The following is a 19,747-nucleotide window of genomic DNA, read 5'->3' on the forward strand; positions in this document are numbered from 1 at the left end:
CTTGTCATAATTCTCAAAAAAGATGTGGTACCTGTTTGTCTCTTTAGCCTAATCTCATGTCTGTGTACATTTTAGCCACATTGCCCTTTTTTTTTTTTTTTTTCTTTCCCCAGTTCTGGAAGTTGTGGTATTCTTTCATGACTCAGAGCATTGGTTCATTCTTTTCCCACTGCCTCAAAATAGATCAGGATCTCTTTGACCATAATATGTAGAGTTATTTTAAAGTCGTGTCTGATATGTCATATGCTTTCAGAGAACTCTGTCTTTTTACTTTGCCACTTTGTAATTATTAAGTGGACATTACTTGATAAATGTCTACCTTGCCCATTAAACTTTTCCACAAGGGCAGTGTATCCCCATGGACTCGAACGGGGTGGCTCCTAGTGTGCAGGGAATCCGTGATGAGCAGAGAGTGGATGAATTATTTACTGAGTGAATTAAGGAGAACACTTGGCTCTTCCTTTTCTTGTATTCTTCCTTTTATTTTTATCAGAATGTACACAGGGCTTTCTTCGCATTCTTCTAGTCACTTCAGTGGCTCATAGGCCAGTTGAGGGAAGACGCGGTCACAAGTACAGCGCCCTGTAGTGAAGGGCATGATAACGGGTTGCACCAAGGTCCTGGGGTTGTCCAAGAGGAAGGGCATCCATGTCCAGTTCAGGGATCAGAGATAACTTCCTGGAGTAAATACACCTCCAGGGCAGGAGTGAGTGGGTATGGGAGAAAGGGAAAGCATACGAGGTAGAAGAACAATATAAGTCGAAGTACAGAAGCTTGAAGTGGCATGGGATCACTGGTAGGGAAGTGTGGGAGCTGCCATAGTGGCCACTCGTGGGGGGGGGGGCCTTCGTGGCAGGCTAAGCAGCTCAGACTTCTTTTTCGTAGAAGACTGCGAGCTTTTGAAGGGTTGCATATATTTATATAGATTTAAAAATTTACACTCTTTTTAAAAATTACATTGGCAGTATTGTAACAAATCAAGCACTGTAGAAGTGTATAAAAGAATGAGATTTTCCTCTGTAAATCAGTTAATAAATGAAATGTACTCTCCAGAGATTACTCTGGAGAGAATCACTGCTAACAGTTTTGTATGCATTTTTCTAGAGTTTTATATAAGGCATTTTATAATTTCCCATATTCTGGGTTTGTAACTTTCTTCTGCCTGGAATGCTTCTTCCCTAAATTTTCCTATGGCTCTGTCTGACTCAGTTAAGTGTCCTCTCAAAAGTTGTATCCTCAGAATGGACTTTCGTCACCATCCTATTTGTAATATCCTCCCCACTTTACTCTCTAGCCTATTGCACACTTTATTTTTCTTCAGAATGTTTACCACATGAAATGATACATTTTCTTTTGCCAGTCTTATCCATTTGAATATAAGATCTGTGAGAGTAGGAATTGCTTCTGCTTTATTCAGCATTGTGTCCCCAGTAGCTAGAATGATGCTTGGCACAAAACAGGCACTCATTGTATGTATGTTGAATAAATAAATTAATTAGCATTTTAGATAGAATACAGTACTTTGGTGTGATTTTTCCAAGAAGTTAAGTTTTGTTTGGTAACTCCACAAATACACACAAAAGGAGAGAAAATAATATGAGCCTTCAAGACATTTTCATCCAGCTTCAATAATTATCAATATTTGCCATTCTTGTTTTGATGCATTTATCCCAACTTTTTTTTTTTTTTTTAATGTTTATTTTTGAGAGAGACAGACAGAGTGCAAGCAGGGGAGGAGCAGAGAGAGAGGGAGACACAGAATCCAAAGCAGGCTCCAGGCTCCAAGCTGTGAGCACAGAGCCTGATGGCGGGGCTCGAACTCACAAACCGTGCGATCATGACCTGAGCCGAAGTCGGACGCTTAACCGACTGAGCCACCCAGGCTCCCTTACCCCAACTTTTTTGAGGTAGGGCAAATCCCAAGCAGCATATCATTTCACCTGTAAATACTTAATTATCTATGTTTAACATATAAGGACTTCTTTTAGAACTTAAAAAAATCACACAGTAATCCTTAATAGCAACATATACCTAGTTCATGTTGTTTTCACTGATTGTTTTAAGACCTTGTACAGTTGGTTTGTTTGAAGCAAAATTCACACATTGCATTGGGGCCTCTGGGTGGCTCAGTCTGTTAAGTGTCCGATTCTTGATTTCAGCTCAGGTCATGATCCTCCAGGGGTGTGGGATCAAGCCTGCGTTGGGCTCCGTGCTGAGCATGGAGCCTGCTTAAGATTCATTCTCATTCTCTCTCTGTCTCTTCCTCTCTTCCTCTTTCCCCCTCCCTCCCCCCATGCCCTCTCACCATCTCTCTCTCTTAAAATAAAAGTTTTTAATTTAAAAAAAATCCAAAAAATTAAAATCTGTAGTATTTTCATCCTCTACCCTTTTCATTACCAATGCCATTTTTTGTTTAAAAACCAGAGTATGCACCCTGTGGAATTTCCCATATTCTAGACTTAGTGCATCCTTAACTTTCATGTGTTTTTATTTGCTCTTTATGGTACCCCTGTGAATACCATATTCATAGTGGTTCAGTTCAGGTTTTATTACTCTCCACATGAAGGATTGATGGTTAGGGAGAGGAAGGGAGAAGGGCACTAATACCTGACTGCCTCCTATGTACCATTCCTGTGCTAGTCATTTTCCTCTCAGTGCCCTCTGAGGTTCTTGTTAGCCATATTTCACAGGCAAGCCTTAGAGAGGTTAGTTAGCCTGTTCAAGACACAGAGCTTATGTCAAGACATAGTCCAGCCTTCAGACTTAGGTCTGGCTAATTTCAAAGCCCTTTCTCTTCCCCATGGTTAAGTTCCCAAGAAAATGACTTTCCCAAGGTTGTATCCATGGTAAGTGGCATGCCAGCATTCTAGATCCTCTGACTCCATATCTGTTGCTTCTTCTCCCACTTCAGGCCTCCTTGTGCTTTGTCACTTCCTTAGAATGTAGATGGGAGGTGGGGAGTTGGTCATATCTAGAAGGCGCTTCATCTTTTGAGCATACATTTAAGTGATTTTGTCTTTGGTGTAGAAATATACACTGATCTAATTTTACCGTTGGTGAGGTATTTTTTTCCCCCATTTCCCATTTATATATGTGTGTGTGTGTGTGTGTGTGTGTGTGTGTGTGTGTGTGTGTGTGTATGAGGTGCCACATACTGTGCTACGTAATGAACAAAAGGACATGTTCCTTTTTGACTTTGGGGGAAATCCTTCACTGTAGAAATCCTGGTGCAGATTAGAGACCACCTCCCAGTGTCATGGCTAAAAGGGCCAGACTAGTTAGTCATTTCTTAGGCTCCCTTGCACCTGGGGCCCAGGCACAAGCCCTAGACCCAGACAGTTAGATTGACCTGCCTCAGACTTCTGATCAGGATCTGGCGGTTCAAAAGAGCAGGTAGGGTGAGAGATTCTGATGGTAGCAGCAGTGGCTGCAGCACCCAGTTTTCAGGGCCTCTGAGAGCAGTGGTACTGGCAACAGTGTGCAAGCCCAGTGCTGGTGGTGGTGGTGCACGTGGCTGCACTCATGTCTGATGTAGCTGCGCAGTGGAGGAGGGATGCTTTTAGTCCTAACAGCATGTTTCTGGTGGGAAGGTAATGATACCAGGAAGGCATAAAAAATCCCCGCTCACTTTGCAGTATTTAGATGTAACATTACTGATTTGAGAAAAGCTCTCTCACCTGAAGATTATAAAGTTAATTTTTCAGAAATAAAATCTTTAGAATACTGGGATCATTGAATCTCTCTTGAGATACTAGTTTGTTCCTGTTTGTTGGTTAGCTAGAGTATCAAGGTTAACAACAGCTTCTTTTGTTCCAGGAGAATGATCCATCTGTGAGATTGAAAATTGCATCATTGTTGGGTTTATTATCAAAGACTGCAGGATTTTCACCAGACTGCATTATGGATGATGCCATTAACATCCTGCAGAATGAAAGTAAGTTGCCATTTAAAACCTATATAATCAGAGCAGAAATCTTTAGTTCTGTTTGTGTAGAATTTAGAATGAGTTGTTATTGAAAAGGAATTTAGGCTCCTTGGTGGCTCAGTCAGGCAGTTGAGCGTCCCGATTCTCAGTTTCAGCTTGGATCATGATCTCACAGTTTGTGGGCTTAAGCCCTGTGTTGAGCTCTGTCACAGAGCCTGCTTGGGATCCTCTCTCTTCCTCTCTCTCTACCTCTCCCCTGCTCTATCTCTCTCAAAAATAAACTAAAAAAAAAAAAAAAAAAAGGAATTTGAGGATAATTCAATAAAACATATATGTATATATTTACATATATAGAGATAAAATACAGTTTTGTCTCTTAATAGCTATCATTTATTGATTTTTACCAAGTGCCACAATACTTAAGGTAGGTTACATATGATGGAAGATAGATGTTATTGTCCCTATATTTTAGGTAGGGAAACTGAAGCTCAGAGAAGTTCACTGACTTGTTCAAGGTTACATTGTATGTGATAGACTGATGTTTTATATGTGTGTGATGTTCTGTTGACTGTTTGCACTAATTGAAACCATGAGAGGTGCTGTCCTGGTTGTGTGGTCTCTCCTAATTTAGTTCCTAGAAAAGTGACATCTAGGTCTCACATGTTATTGCTTCATGTTTGCTTCTCATGGATGCCCACTAAACATTATTGTCAGCATTTAGGTGAAATGGAAAAATATTCCACCTTAAACATTTTTTTTGATTATCTATCTAGTTTTATTTGTGCACAAGATTCTGTTAATAGAGTTATTGCCTTACTTGCCTTAATATTTTAAAATTAAATAAAAAGGAACCCTTTGTTGTTTTCTGAAAATGTTACAGTTTTGTTTGAATTGATTGTAGTTTTAAAGAATAGCGTTATTTGAGTTTTGGGTATATATATATTTAAATAAATATGATTTTAAATATTGGGTAGCATTTAGTTTATAAATGTGAGAGGTTATGAGAATAATAAAAGGCCAATGAATTCAGACACCATCCAGATTCATTTATTGTACAATGTTTAATGATAACAAATATCTTACATATGTGGCCCATTGGCTGAAGTTGAGAATGTTTAAAATTATGTTAGCAACAACTTCATACTGGGGTGCCTGGGTGGCTCAGTCGGTTAAGTGCCGTCTTCAGCTCAGGTCATGATCTAATGGTTCGTGAGTTCATGGTTCTTGTTGGGCTCTGTGCTGACAGCTCAGCCTGGAGCCTGCTTTGGATCCTGTGTCCCCGTACCGCCCCCTCCCCCCCCCCCCCCCACCCCAGCTCTTGCTCTTTCTCTCAAAAAATAAACATTAAAAAAAAAACAAAACAGCTTCATTACTAAAATTTTACTTGTATTGAATTTTGACCCAAGACTTTTAATTCACAGAAAACAAAGAATATACCTTAAAAAAATTGGTTTTTTCCAGATGGGAGTATATGTTAATGAAATGCTAATATAATGACAATAAAGTAAAAATTTTAAAAATACTGCTACTTGTGTAAAACGTTTTATGTATTACATTTTATTTGAAAACATTTTATATGATTGTACTTACAGTGAACATACTATTTTGTGTTTTATTATACTCAACATTACATACAATTTTTCCATGTTTCTGTGTCACCTTCATAATATTTAAGGTGTTGATAATACATTAAATACCAACAGGTACAGTAGCATGTTTCTAATTTTTTGCTCTTGTAGATAGTGGTGAAAAAAAATCCATTTTTTTAAAAGCACCAAAACAATTACATTGCCTCAGTACAAAAGTATTCTTTTTTTTCCATGGAAAGTTCTTACAGAATAGTTATATACCTCTAAGAATTTCACACTTTAAGATTGGGGATTTCATAGAGCCATATACTTTTTGAGCTATAAACGGTCTTATAGAGATCTTGTTTCATTCCTTCACTTTGCAGATGATAGAAACTGAAGTCCCAGAGAGATGAAGTGAGTTGGTTTAGCTAAGAGTTGCAGAACTGAGAACTTAAGTGCAGTGCTCTTTCTTGTAGACCATGGTTTAACTGAAACACTTTACCTCTAAAATAGAAACATTATAAGAGAGGGTTGATTTGGATGCAAACCTCATTCTGTCTTTAGAAAGAGACTCAAGGGCGCCTGCATAGCTCAGTTGGTTAAGCGTCCAGTTTTGGCTCAGGTCATGGTCTCACGGTTTGTGGGTTTGAGCCCCATATCAGGTTCTGGGCTGACACCTGAGAGCCTGGAGCCTGCTTCAGGTTCTGTCTCCCTCTCTCTTGCCCCTCCCCTGCTCACGCTCTCTCAAAAATAAACAAACATAAAAAAAAAGACAAATTATGTGGTATACGTGGAAATAGTTGTTTTACTTTTTGTGAAATATTCTAATGTTTCTTATTTAATTGTCTCTGAGAGATGTGATCTAAGGCTCCTCCTGCTTTCCAGTTCCTGGCCTACGTAGATTGACAGTAGAAGATAGAATGGAAGGGACCATAAAGATCATGTGGTTCAAGCCTTTTATTTCATTGCTGAGGAACATGAACTCCAGGGAGATAAAGTGACTGCTAAAGTCATCCTGTGCTTGTGGCTTAGAATAAGGCACAGACTAGAATTAAGTAAGAGTCTTTATCAGTCTAGTGTGCACTTTTAAATCCAAGAGTGTGGGCCACCCTCTGGACCAGAAGCCTTTCATTTCAATCCGTCTCCTGTATGAGCTCTGCAACTCCTTGGCAAGCACTGGACTAGGCACTTTGTGGGTGTTAGGTATCTCTGCTTCTCTAGTACATACCACACCAGCAATAAAAACACAAAGCTTGCTGTAGAGGAGGTATAATCAGAATAGTGTGGGAGCAGAAGAGAGGGTGAGGTGAGTGCTGACTGGTGGGATCTAGAAAGGCTTAGTGAAGAGGCATGTTTGGAAAGGCAGGAATGGGGAAGAGTAGTACCAAGAGGAAAGAACATGATGTTAAAAGGTAGAGACATGGGAAAACATGAGATATTTGCAGACCTAAATTGTTTCATGAGAGAGAAGCAGGGAGTGAGGGGCTTTAGGATGAAAAACTGGTACAATGTTTAGAAGCCAGAGGGTAGGTAGTCTTGAATGCTGAAGATTTAGAATGTCACTTTCATAGGCACTGGGAACCATGTATATAATGTTTTTTTTGGGCAAGTGCATGAGATAATCAAGTCTAGTTTTAGGAAGATAATTTGGTGGCTCTGAGGAATTTGGTTTGATGAACTAGATTGTTTAGGGCAGAGATGTTGAAGATTTATTTATTATCCATGTGGAGATGTTCATCCAACCTGCAGTTGTAATGTAGGTCTGGAACTCAAGAGAGACTAGGGTTTAAGATTTAGATTAGATTTATGATTTATCAGAAGCAAGAGTTAAGCTTAAAAAGGCTTAGGTAACTTTTTATGGATGTTATATAGACTCATTTTGTACAAATAAAGGGTAGTGGGGTAGTATTGGAGATTTCTTCACATCTGTCTTCTCTAAGTACCTTCTTTTCTCTTTGTGGCCTCTTTAATATTGGAGACTTCTTGATGATCTTTGGTTTTGCATTTACATTTAAGACCAGGCACTGAAAAACTGATTGGTAGTTCTGTGTGAAGGGACAGGACTTGCCAATTGGTAGCCTCTGTTCTAGGATGACCCTCTTTGGAGTCCTCTTTGGAGGACTTTTATTTATTATTATTTTTTTAAGTTTATTTATTGGGGGGGGGGGAGAGGGAGAGGGAGAGAGAGAACCAGCAGGGGAGAGGAAGAGAGAGAGGGAGAGAGAGAGAATCCCAGGCAGGCTCCACAGTGTTTGCACCGAGCATGATGCAGGGCTTGAACTCATGAACCGTGAGATCATGACCTGAGCTGAAACCAAGAGTTGGATGCTTAAACAACTGAACCACCCAGGCACAGCTGGAGGGCTTTAAAATATTAGTGTCTTTTGTGTTTCTCTGTGGGGCCCATTCGTTTTTCCATTTTGGAGTTCATGTATCTCCTGCTAGATAGAGAAATGCCTGGCTGCCATGATTTTGGAGCCAAGGCTGCTGAAGGGGGCTAGGGAGGGGGAGAGGAGTGTCTTATTTATCAGTATGTTACTATCTCTTAATCTCCTCTTCTTCACTGTGTCTTCTCCCCAGTCCTCATTTGCTATCCTTTCTGGTCTATTTTTGTATGGAATAAACTTCCCATTTAGGATAAGGAGGAAGGCAGAGGTCCAAATGCTTCTTAAAGAGACCTCAGATAAATCCCTGCCTTATTCCCGTTTTTGTTTGCTTTTTTGTGGTTATTGCTTTAAATCTCCCAATTCCTAAATCTTTTTAGGGTGTTGTGGCTAGAATTTACTTCCTTTATAGTGATATCCTCCTCAGTAGTGTTTTCTTGTTTTCTCTTTTTCTTTCTTTCTTTCTTTCTTTCTTTCTTTCTTTCTTTCTTTCTTTCTTTCTTTCTTTTTTTCTTTCTTTCGAGAGACTGAAAGTGGGGGAGGGGGGCAGAGGGAGAGAGAGAATCTTAAACAGGCTCTACACCTAGTGCAGAGCTGAAGCGAGACTGGATCTCACAAGTGTGAGATCATGACCTGAGCCAAAATTAAGAGTCAGATGCTTAACCGACTGAGCCACCCAGGTGTTCCCCTCAGTGTTGTGTTGTGGTGTGCTGTGTTTTGTTTTCTTTTCTTCAAGATTTTATTTTTAAATAATCTCTGCACCCAACATGGGGCTTGAAGTCACAACCCAGACATGAAGAGTTGTGTGCCCTACCAACTGAGCCAGCCAGGTACCCTGCCAGTGTTTTCTAATCTGCAGTCATTTTATATGTCATGTACACCATTTTTACATATTTGTTTCACATTTATACTATGGTTTACTTAATATTTTTCTTAAGTGGGTAACTTTTTTTTAGTTAAAGAGATTCTTAATAATGGTAAAAGGAAATTAGTGTCATGTGACATCAGTAGATAGTAACTGCAATTTTGATTATGTACATTAAAATATATACATAGATATTAATGTAAAATGATTATTTGAATGCCACCTAAAATTCTTGTGTACAGCCAGCATTAAAAGAAACATATTTTGGAACAAAAAAGAGAATGTAGACGAGGAGAATCTGGCTGATTGATGATGATTTATTTGAATTTGGGTCTTTGCCCACTTATTAAACATTCATTGAGCATGTAATGACTTGTACTAGATTCAGAGAATGCAAAAGTGAATAAGACACAATCATTGCCCTCAGGGATCTTTCATTCTCGGTTTAGTCTGATGTGAAAATAAATATAGTAAAGTGTTGGAGCTGATGTACAGGGTGCAGTGGAAGCACAAAGGACGAGATAGTCAATTCTCATTGTGAAAGAAGGGAAAGGTCTGTGTAGCAGGTGACACTTCAAGATTAGTAGATGTTTCCTGGGGATTGGGGTTGAGAATGGCATTGGGTGTCAGTGGAGGCATTCTAGGGAAGTTGGCCTGAGCAAAGATAGGGGGCATGAAATCATAAGTAATTGGATAAAAGGATGCTGTAGGAGACTTCAAAGAGATGAGGCTAGAAAGGCAGGTGGAGCTAGACCTCATGGAGGCACTGGTATGTATATGTGTTTGCCCTGCTAAGGAATTTGGACTTTATCTTGAAGGCAGTGAAAACCCCTTGAATTAGTTCTGTAGAGGATTCAAAGTTTTAGGCATGATCCCTTTAGGAACTTAACTTTTGGTTGAGGGGAATCAAGAATCAAAGAGAGGAACCTAGCTAACAAGAATTTACATAAGTAAATTTAGTTTCTGTAGTGATCACCTTTTGAAATTATGCAACCCAACTTTCCATCTTCCTTTCTAGAGTCTCATCAAGTCCTAGCTCAACTGTTGGACACTTTGCTTGCGATTGGCACTAAACTCCCAGAGAATCAAGCTATCCAGATGCGATTAGTTGATGTAGCCTGCAAGGTAAGAACATGATGGTTAGATACAGGGTTGTATCTTTCTTGAATAGTTTGCACTGCCTGAAGAGGTAGTATGAGCTGTAATATCTGCTTAGCTCCATCCTAAATCTGTAACTGAGAACTGCCGAAGACTTTTTATTTTTTTTTTAATGTTTGTTTATTTTTGAGAGAGAGAGCATGAGCAGGGAGGGGCAGAGAGAGGGAGATGCAGAATCCAAAGCAGGCTCCAGACTCTGAGAGGTCAGCACAGAGCCTAATGGGGCTCAAACTCACGAACCATGAGATCATGACCTGAGCTGAAGTCGAATGCTCAAGTGGCTGAGCCACTCAGGCGCCCCTGCCAAGGACTCTTAATGGTTTTCTGACCTGCCTCTTTTTTTGTTTCTTGATGTTGGATTAGGTTAAAGCTGAGTAACTTGTTATGAAATGAACTTCCTCATCCCTCCAAAAGAGATGAAAATTACAGTAGCTGCTATGTGTGCTATGCTTAATATATGCGCCGTGCTTATTATGGTACTTAGTATCTGGCTTCTCATGTGTTTCTCATAGTCCTTTAGGTAGCTACTGTTATCCTTGTTTTACACAGGTGGGAACTGAGGTTTAGGGAGTTTAACTTGCCTAAGCTTTCACAGCTAGGAAGTTGCAGAATCAGGGTATAAACTCTAGTTTCTCTGATTCTAAAACCTGTGTTCTTTTTATTATGCTTTATTGCCTCAATAAACAGACCAACTACAAAGAAACACATGTTTGGGAAGATTTTTTTAGGTTTTTTTTTTTTTTTAATGTTTATTTTTAGAGAGAGAGAGAGAGAGAGAGAGAGAGAGAGAGAATCCCAAGCAGGCTTGCACAGAGCTGGGGCTTGAACCCATGAACCGTGAGATCATGACCTGAGATTAAACCAACAATGAGATGCTTAACCGACTGAGCCGCCCAGGCGCTCCTAGGTTTTTTTCTAACTACAGAAAAAATATATGTATGTTGTACAATTTGATTTAATGTGCAACTTTAAAAAAAATTTTTTTTTTATTGACCTTTATTTTTTGAGAGAGAGAGACACAGAACTTGAGCAGGGGAGGTGCAGAGAGAGGGAGACACAGAATCGGGAGCAGGCTCCAGGCTCTGAGCTGTCAGCACAGAGCCTGATGGCGGGCTCGAACCCATGAACCGTGAGATCATGACCCAAGCTGAAGTCAGTCGCCCAACCGACTGAGCCACCCAGGCACCCCAATTTGCAACTTTTAATTAGCTGCCTTTTGTACATAATAGCAGCTTCTAAACCTTGTAAAATTGGTTTTACTTTTTTTTTTTAAGTTTATTTATTTTGAGAGAGATGGGGGGAGGGGCAGAGAGAGGGGGAGAGAGAGAGAATCCCAAACAGGCCTGGCTCTCTCAGTGCAGAGCCTGACACAGGGCTTGATCCCATGAAACTGTGAGATCATGACCTGAGCCAAAACCAAGAATCAGATGCTTACCCGACTGAGCCACTCAGGGACCCCAAATTGGTTTTACTTTTAATCTTTTTGATAAATTTGAGAATATAAGAAGACAAGTGTGTTTGAATTAGAGGACTATTTCTGAGGCCCAGGAAAAAGAATGTTTTGTTTCTCTTAGTAAACAACAAACAAACCCAAACAGCCTGACAAGTACAATATTAAAAGCCTTAAGTAGAAAAAAAACTAAGGATTGTGTGTTTGATAGAGTATGTCTCCCACACAAGAGAACAGTGTATCTATGAGGTTGTACTTGTGAGAAAAGTGTCCTACTAAGTGGACTGTTGCGCTTTTAGGTAACAGTTTTTTAAATTTGCTTTAAATAAACATTTTATTATAAACATTTATACTTAAGATTAAAGAAAGAACTACACTCATAATTCACTCTCCAGAGGTAACCATCACTATCTTTTTGGTGTATTGCTTTCTAATTTTTTTCTGTCCCTAGATTGTTTGCTATTTTTTTAAACACACAGCTCTAATTATAATTTATCTACAGTTTTGCATTTTGCTTTTTCACTGACATTATAACAAGTATTTTAATATTTTTTTTCCAGCGTTTATTTATTTTTGGGACAGAGAGAGACAGAGCATGAACGGGGGAGGGGCAGAGAGAGAGGGAGACACAGAATCGGAAACAGGCTCCAGGCTCTGAGCCATCAGCCCAGAACCCGACGCGGGGCTCGAACTCACGGACTGTGAGATCGTGACCTGGCTGAAGTCGGACGCTTAACCGACTGCGCCACCCAGGTGCCCCATAACAAGTATTTTATATTGTAAGTGTATTGTAAACATTTTCAATGGATGCATGATAATTAAACCAAATAATTAAACCACAGTTTACCTAATTGTTCTCCTGTTACCGGACATTTATATCATAAGCACTTTTTTTTTTTTTAATAATTTTTTTTTTCAACGTTTATTTATTTTTGGGACAGAGAGAGAGCATGAACGGGGGAGGGGCAGAGAGAGAGAGGGAGACACAGAATCGGAAACAGGCTCCAGGCTCTGAGCCATCAGCCCAGAGCCCGACGCGGGGCTCGAACTCACGGACCGCGAGATCGTGACCTGGCTGAAGTCGGACGCTTAACCGACTGCGCCACCCAGGCGCCCCTATCATAAGCACTTTTAAAAAATTTTTTTTAATTTTACTTTTTATTTTTAAAAATTTACATCCAAATTAGTTAGCATATAGTGCAACACTGATTTTAGAAGTAGATTCCTTAATGCCCCATACCCATTTAGCCCATCCCCCCCACACAACCCCTCCAGTAACCCTCAGTTTGTTCTCCATATTTATGAGTCTCTTCTGTTTTGTCCCCCTCCCTGTTTTTATTCATCTGTTTTGTCTCTTAAAGTCCTCATATGAGGGAAGTCATATGATTTTTGTCTTTCTCTGACTAATTTCACTTAGCATAATACCCTACAGTTCCATCCATGTGGTTGCACATGGCAAGATTTCATTCTTTTTGATTGTAAGCATTTTTTAAATTGTAAATAATACTACAGTGGATATTGTTAGTCTAAAATGTTTTCTGCATTTAGTTTTATTTCCTAGACATAGGTTGTCACCTATTAGAGTTGTCACTCTAATGAGTTTTTTTAATGAGTTTTAATGAGTTTTTTTAAAGGCTCTTGATACTTTTTGCCACATTGGTTCCCAAAGTGTTCCAGTTTATTTGAACACCAGCAGTATATGTGAGTGCCTAATTTTACTGTGTCATTCTAGCATTGGATGTTCCTGAGTTTTTTTCCCCATTCCCCTTCACCCATTTTGCTCATTCCCCCAACCTTTCCACTTGGGCAACCATCTGTTCTCTGTATTTATAGGTCTGATTCTGCTTTTTACTTGTTTATTTGTTTTTTAAAAATTCCACGTGTGAGTGAAGTCACAAGGTATTTGTCTTTCTCAGTTTGACTTATTTCACTTAGCATAATATCTCTAGGTCCATCCATATTGTCTCAAATGAAATGTCTCCTCCTTTTCTATGGCTGTTTGATATTCTCCCTTATCCATTTGTCTATCATTGAACACTTAGGTTGCTTCTGTATCTTGGCTATTGTAAACAATGTTGCAATAAACATAGGGGAGCATGAATTTGTGTTTTTGAATTAGTGTTTTTGGTTTCTTTTGGCAAATACCCAATAGTAGAATTACTGGGTTGTATGGTATTTCTATTTTTAATTTTTTGAGGAGCCTCCGTACTGTTTCTACAGTGGTTGTACCAGTTTGCATTCCCACCAACAGTGTATGATTCATGTCCTTGTCAACACTTGTTATTTTTTATCTTTTTTATTTTAACCATTCCAGCAAGTTCAGGGTTTTGGTGTACATTTCCCTGATGATTAGTGATGTTGAACATCTTTTCATTTATCTTTTGGGCATCAGTATATCTTCTTCGGAAAAATATCTATTCAGATCCTCTGCCCATTTTTTAATTGGGTTGATTTTGGTATTGAGTTGTATAAGTTCTTCATGTGTTTTGGATATTAACCCCTAATTGGATGTACCCTTTGCAAATATCTTCTCTCATTCAGTAGGTTGCCTGATGGTTTTGTTTGATGGTTTCCTTTGCTGTGCAAAAAGTTTTTATTTTGATATATTCCCTATAGTTTTGTTTTTTTGCTTTTGTCTTTTGGAGACCTATCTAGAAAAATTTTGCTATGGCCCCTGTCAAAGAAATTACTGGCTTTGTTCTAGGATTTTTATGGTTTTAGGTCTCATTTAGGTCTTTAATCCATTTTGAGTTTATTTTTGTGTATGGTATTAGAAAGTGGTCCAGTTTCATTCTTTTGCATGTAGTTGTCCAGTCTTCCCAGCACCAGTTATTAAAGATATTTTCCCCACAGTATATTCCACAATATGTCTGTCTTACCCAAAGTGATCTACAGATTTGATGCAATCCCTATCAAAATACCAACAGTATTTTTCACAGAAGAAGCAATACTAAAATTTGTATGGAACCACAAAAGACCATGAAAGCAATCTTAAGAAAGAAAAAACAAAGCTGAAGGTGTCACAATTTCAGATTTCAAAATATAAACTACAAAGCTGTAATAATCAAAACAGTATGGTACTGGCACAAAAATAGACCCCCTCATCAGTGGAACAGAATAGAAAGCCCAAAAATAAACCCACAAATATATGGTTGGTTAACCTATGACATGACAAAGAAGGCTTGGGTATTAATGTTTTAAAATAGAAGATAAACCTCTTAATCTGGTAGGAGGAAAATGGTGTTTGTTTGTTTCAATTATTCTTTTTTAAAAATGTTTATTTATTTGAGAGAGAGAGAGAGAGAAGAGAGGGCGGAGAGAGAGAGAGAAACCTAACCAGACTCTGCACTTTCTGCATAGAGTCAGACATAGGGCTCAAACCCATGAACCAAGAGATCGTGACCTGAGCCAAAACTAAGAGTTGGATACTTAACTGACTGAGCCACCAGGCATCCCCTTTTTGTTTCCTTTTAAAAAGATTATTAGTGAGACTTCATATTTGTTTTTCATTTCTGTTTCCTCTCTTGAGAATGAACTTGTCATTTTCTTTGCTAGTTTCTCATGTGGGGTTTTTGTATGTTTCTTCACCATTTCTAGAGGCTCATAATGGAGTAAAAATTTCAACCATTTGAATGTGGTAGATCTGTCAAACTCAAGTAAATAAAGCTACCTACGATGCATAGCTACAGTTACTATTTATATTGTCTAATGCCATTTTGTCTGTGATTTTGTCATACATTGTGCTTTGATATAAGATTCACATATAATAACATTCACCTTTTTTATAGAAGTAATATAAAGTATTTTCTCCAACCACAGTGGATTGAAATTAGAAATCAGTAACAAAGAAATTTGGAGAACTCCTGAATATATGGAAATTAAACAGCATACTCCTATATCACCAATGAGTCAAAGAATAAATCAAAAGGGAAATTAGAAAAAACTTTGAGATGAATGAAAATACAACATATCACAACTTATGGGATGCAGCTAAAGCAGTCTTAGAAATTTATATCTCTAAGTGCCTATAGTAAAAAAGTTGAGAGATCTCAAGTCAGTAACCTATCCCTTCTACCTTAAGACACTAGAAAAAGAAGAGTGCACTAAATACAAAGCACGCAGATGGAGGGAAATGCGAAAGGTTAGAGTGGAAATTAATGAAATAGTGAATAGAAAAACAATAGAAAAACGTCAACAAAACCAAAAGCTTGTTCTTTGAAAGTATCAACAAAAATCGACAAATCTTTAGTTGTATTGATCAGGAAAGAAAGAGAGAAGATTCAGGGCGCCTATGGTGGCTCAGTCAGTTAAACATCCGACTCTTGATTTCAGCTCATGTCATGATCTCACGGTCGTGAGTTTGAGCCCTGCATCGAGTTCTGCGCTCGTAGTGTGGAGCTTGCTTGGGATTCTCTCTCCCTCTCTCTGCCCCTGTCTCACTTGTGCTGTCTTTCTCTTTCTTTCAAAATAAATAAATTTTATTTTATTTTTTATTTTATTTTTTTGATGGGAGTCTTTTTTTAATATTTATTTATTTAAATTATTTTATTTATTTATTTAATTATTTAATTTATTTTTTTAGTTTATATCCAAGTTAGTTAGCATATAGTACAACAATGATTTCAGGAGTAGATTCCTTAATGCTCCTTACCCATTTAGCCCATCACCCCCCACACAACCCCTCCAGTAACCCTCTGTTTTCCATATTTAAGAGTCTCTTATGTTTTGCCCCCTCCCTGGTTTTATATTATTTTTGCTTCCCTTCCCTTATGTTCATCTGTTTTGTCTCTTAAAGTCCTCATATGAGTGAAGTCACATGATATTTTTCTTTCTCTGACTAATTTGGCTTAGCATAATACCCTCTAGTTCCATCCAGATAGTTGCAAATGGCAAAATTTCATTCTTTTTGATTGGCGAGTAATACTCCATTGTATGTATATCCCACATCTTCTTGATCTGTTCATCCATCGGTGGACATTTGGGCTCTTTCCATATTTCGGCTATTGTTGATAGTGCTGCTATAAACATGGGGGTGCATGTGCCCCTTTGAAACAGCATACCTGTATCCCCTGGATAAATACCTAGTAGTGCAATTGCTGGGTCGTAGGGTAGTTCTATTTTTAATTTTTTGAGGAACCTCCATACTGTTTTCCAGAATGGCTGCACCAGTTTGCATTCCCACCAGCAGTGCTAAAGAGATCCTCTTTCTCTGCATCCTTGCCAACATCTGAATGTTAGCCATTCTGACAGGTGTAAGGTGCTATCTCATTTTGGTTTGGTTTGTATTTCCTAAATGATGAGTGATGTTGAGCATTTTTTCACGTGACGGTTGGCCACAGTGTGAGTGGGGGAGGGGTAGAGAGAGGGAGGTAGAATCTGAAGTAGGCTTCCAGGCTTTGAGCTCTCAGCACAGAGCCCGACTTGGGGCTCCAACCCCTGAACTGTGAGATCATGACTTGAGCCAAAGTTGGGACACTCAACCAACTGAGCCACCTGGGCGCCTCTTAAGATTTTATTTTTAAGTAATCTCCACACCTAGTGTGGGGCTTGAACTCACAACCCCAGAGATCAAGAGTTGCATGCTTCTCTGACTGAGCCACTCAAGTGCCCCCCCAAATGGGCAAAGCATCTTAATTGGCATTTCTCCAAAGAAGATATACAAATGGCTAATAAACACAAAATGATGTTCAGCATCTTCAGTCATTAGGGAAATACAATTCAAAATCGCATGAGATGCTGTTTCACACCTTTTGGATGGCTGTACTTAAAAGAGGCTTGACCATACCAAGTTTTGGTGATGGTGTGGAGTGATTGGAGCTCTCCTCCATTTCTGGTGGAAATATAAAATGCCTCAGCTGCTTTGGAAAACAGTTCAGCAGTTCCTCAAAAAATTAAAGATAGACTTACTATATGACCCAGCAGTCCTACTTGTAGGTATCTACCAAGAGAACTGAAGCATATTTACACAAAAATTGGTACATGAATGTTTATAGCATCAATATTCATAATAGTCAAAAGGTGAAAACAACCCAAATGACCATCTCAGCAACTGATGAATGGATAAAGAAAATACAATGGAACATATATATATATATATATATATATATATATATATATTTTTTTTTTTTTTTTTAACCATAAAAGGAATGGAATACTGATACATGCTACACCTGGATGAATCTTGAAACCATGCCAAGTGAGAGAGCTAGTTATAAAAACACATATATATGATTTCGTTTATATGAAATTTCCGTAATGGGTAAATCTAACAGACAGCTAATTAGTAGGTACTTAGGGATGGGAGAGATGGAGGGATATGTGGTTGGTAGCAAAAGGGCATCTTTGAAATAATGAAAATGTTGGAAAATTAACTCTGATAATGATTGTACATACAAATAGATCTGTGGATTGATATATGTTTCTGTCTATAGATATAGATATCAAAACCCATTGGAATGTATACAGTAACTGGATGAATTGCATGGTATGTGACTTATATTTTAATAAAAAGTACTATTAAAAAGAATTCACTCCTTGGGGTGCCTGGGTGGCTCAGTTGGTTGAATGTCTAACTTCGGCTCAGGTCATGATGTCACAGTTCATGAGTTCCAGCCCCGCCTTGGGCTCTGTGCTGTTGGTGTGGAGCCTGCTTGGGATTCTTGCTCTCTCCTCTCTCTCTGCCCCTCCACCATTTGTGCTTTCTCTCTCTCTCAAAATAAATAAAATTTTAAAAACCTAAAAAAATAACAGTTCACCCTTTGAATTTGAATTGTGGTGGATTTATCAACATTTGTATTGTTTTCACTCTGTTGGCTATTGTGAATAATGCTGCTGTGAATATTTGTTTGAAGTTTTGGTTGGAAGTATGTTTTCAGTTTTCTTGGGTATATCCTAGAAATGAAATTGCAGGGCCATGTAAACTTACATTTAACTTTTCTGTTAAAAAACATTTTTGGGGCACCTGGGTGGCTCAGTCAGATGAGTGTTTGGCTCTTGATTTTGGCTCAGGTCATGATTGCAAGGTCATAGGATCAAGCCCTGTGTCGGTCTTCATGTTGAGCATGGAGCCTGCTTAAGATTCATTCATTCATTCATTCATTCATTCTCTCTCTCTCTCTCTCTCTCTCTCTCTCTCTCTCTCTCTCCTTCCCTCCCTCCCCCCCTCCCCCTCCCCCTCCCCCTCCCCCCCTCCCCCTCCCCCTCCCCCTCCTTCCCCCTCCCCCTCCCCCTCCCTCTCCCTCTCCCTCTCCCTCTCCCTCCCCCTCTCCCCCCCTCCCCCCCTCTCCCTCTCCCCCTCTCTCCCTCCCCCTCTCTCTCTCACTCTCCCTCCCTCTCTCCCCCCTTCTCTCCCTCCCTCCCTCTCCCCCACTCTCCACTCACATACTGTCTCTCGCTCTCTATAAATAAAAAAAATAAAACATCAACCTTAAAAATAAAATAGCCAGTTATTAAAAGAAAAAAATTTTAAGGGCATCTGGCTGTCTCAGTCTGTAGAGCATGCTACTCTTTTTTTTTTTTTTTAAGTTTATTTATTTTGAGAGAACCAGTGGGCAAGGTTAGAGGGGTGGGAGGGGTGGGGGTGGGAAACAGAGGATCCAAAGAGGGCTCTGGCTGACAGCAGAGAGCCCAATGCGGGACTTGAATCCACCAACAATGAGATCATGACCTGAGCTAAATTCGGATGCTCAACCAACTGAGTCATCCAGGAGCCCTGAATTTTTTTTGTTTAAATACATTGAGTAAATTTTTAAAAATATAAAAAATACCCATAACATAAAATTTACCATTGTGACCATTTTACAGTGTACCGTTCAGTGGCATTGAGTATATTCTTAATGTTGTGCCACCATCACCATCATCCTTCACCCATCTCTTCCCTTTGCAAAACTGAAACTTCCCAGTCTCCCCTCCCCGCTAGTCCCTAGCAACCACCATTCTGTTTTTCGTCTTTGTGAATTTGATTATTCTAGTTACCTTTTCATATAAGTGGAATTATGCAATATCTGTTCTTTTGTGTCTGACTTATTTTCTTTGCATAAAATTCACTCTTGGTCAGTTCAGGCAGCTATAACAAAAATGCTATAAAGTGGATGGGCTTCAACAACAAACATTAATTTCTCACGTTTCGGGAGGCTGGAAAATCCAAGATCAGGGTGCCAGCAGATTTGGTGCCTGTTGAGAGCCTCCTTCTTGGTTCATAGGAGGTCACAAGGGAGCTCTCTGGAGTCTTTTTAAGGGCATTAATCTCATTAATGTCATTTCCACCCTCATGACCCAATCACCTCCTAAAGCTCCTAACCTCCTAATGCCATTACATCAGGGATGAAGTTTCAACATACAAATTTTGGGGGAACACAAACATACAGTCTATAGCATGTCCTCAGAATTCATCCG

At 39.1% G+C, this 19,747-nt stretch overlaps 1 protein-coding gene across 2 annotated transcripts in view; it reads left to right on the top strand.

The window, feature by feature from the left end:
- INTS4 (integrator complex subunit 4) overlaps nt 1–19,747 on the top strand; it is a 120,108-nt gene that overhangs the window by 18,260 nt on the left and 82,101 nt on the right. Inside the window, exons 3-4 of one of the 2 annotated variants that reach the window (XM_045038686.1) lie at nt 3,817–3,934; nt 9,764–9,870. In XM_045038686.1, coding sequence (XP_044894621.1) covers nt 3,817–3,934; nt 9,764–9,870 — 225 coding nt within the window. Of the gene's footprint in view, nt 1–3,816; nt 3,935–9,763; nt 9,871–17,809; nt 17,838–19,747 lie in introns of those variants that run through there. The other variant, XM_045038687.1, reaches the window with a different exon arrangement.

This window comes from Felis catus, chromosome D1, assembly GCF_018350175.1.
Source record: "Felis catus isolate Fca126 chromosome D1, F.catus_Fca126_mat1.0, whole genome shotgun sequence".
Lineage (NCBI taxonomy): Eukaryota > Metazoa > Chordata > Mammalia > Carnivora > Felidae > Felis > Felis catus.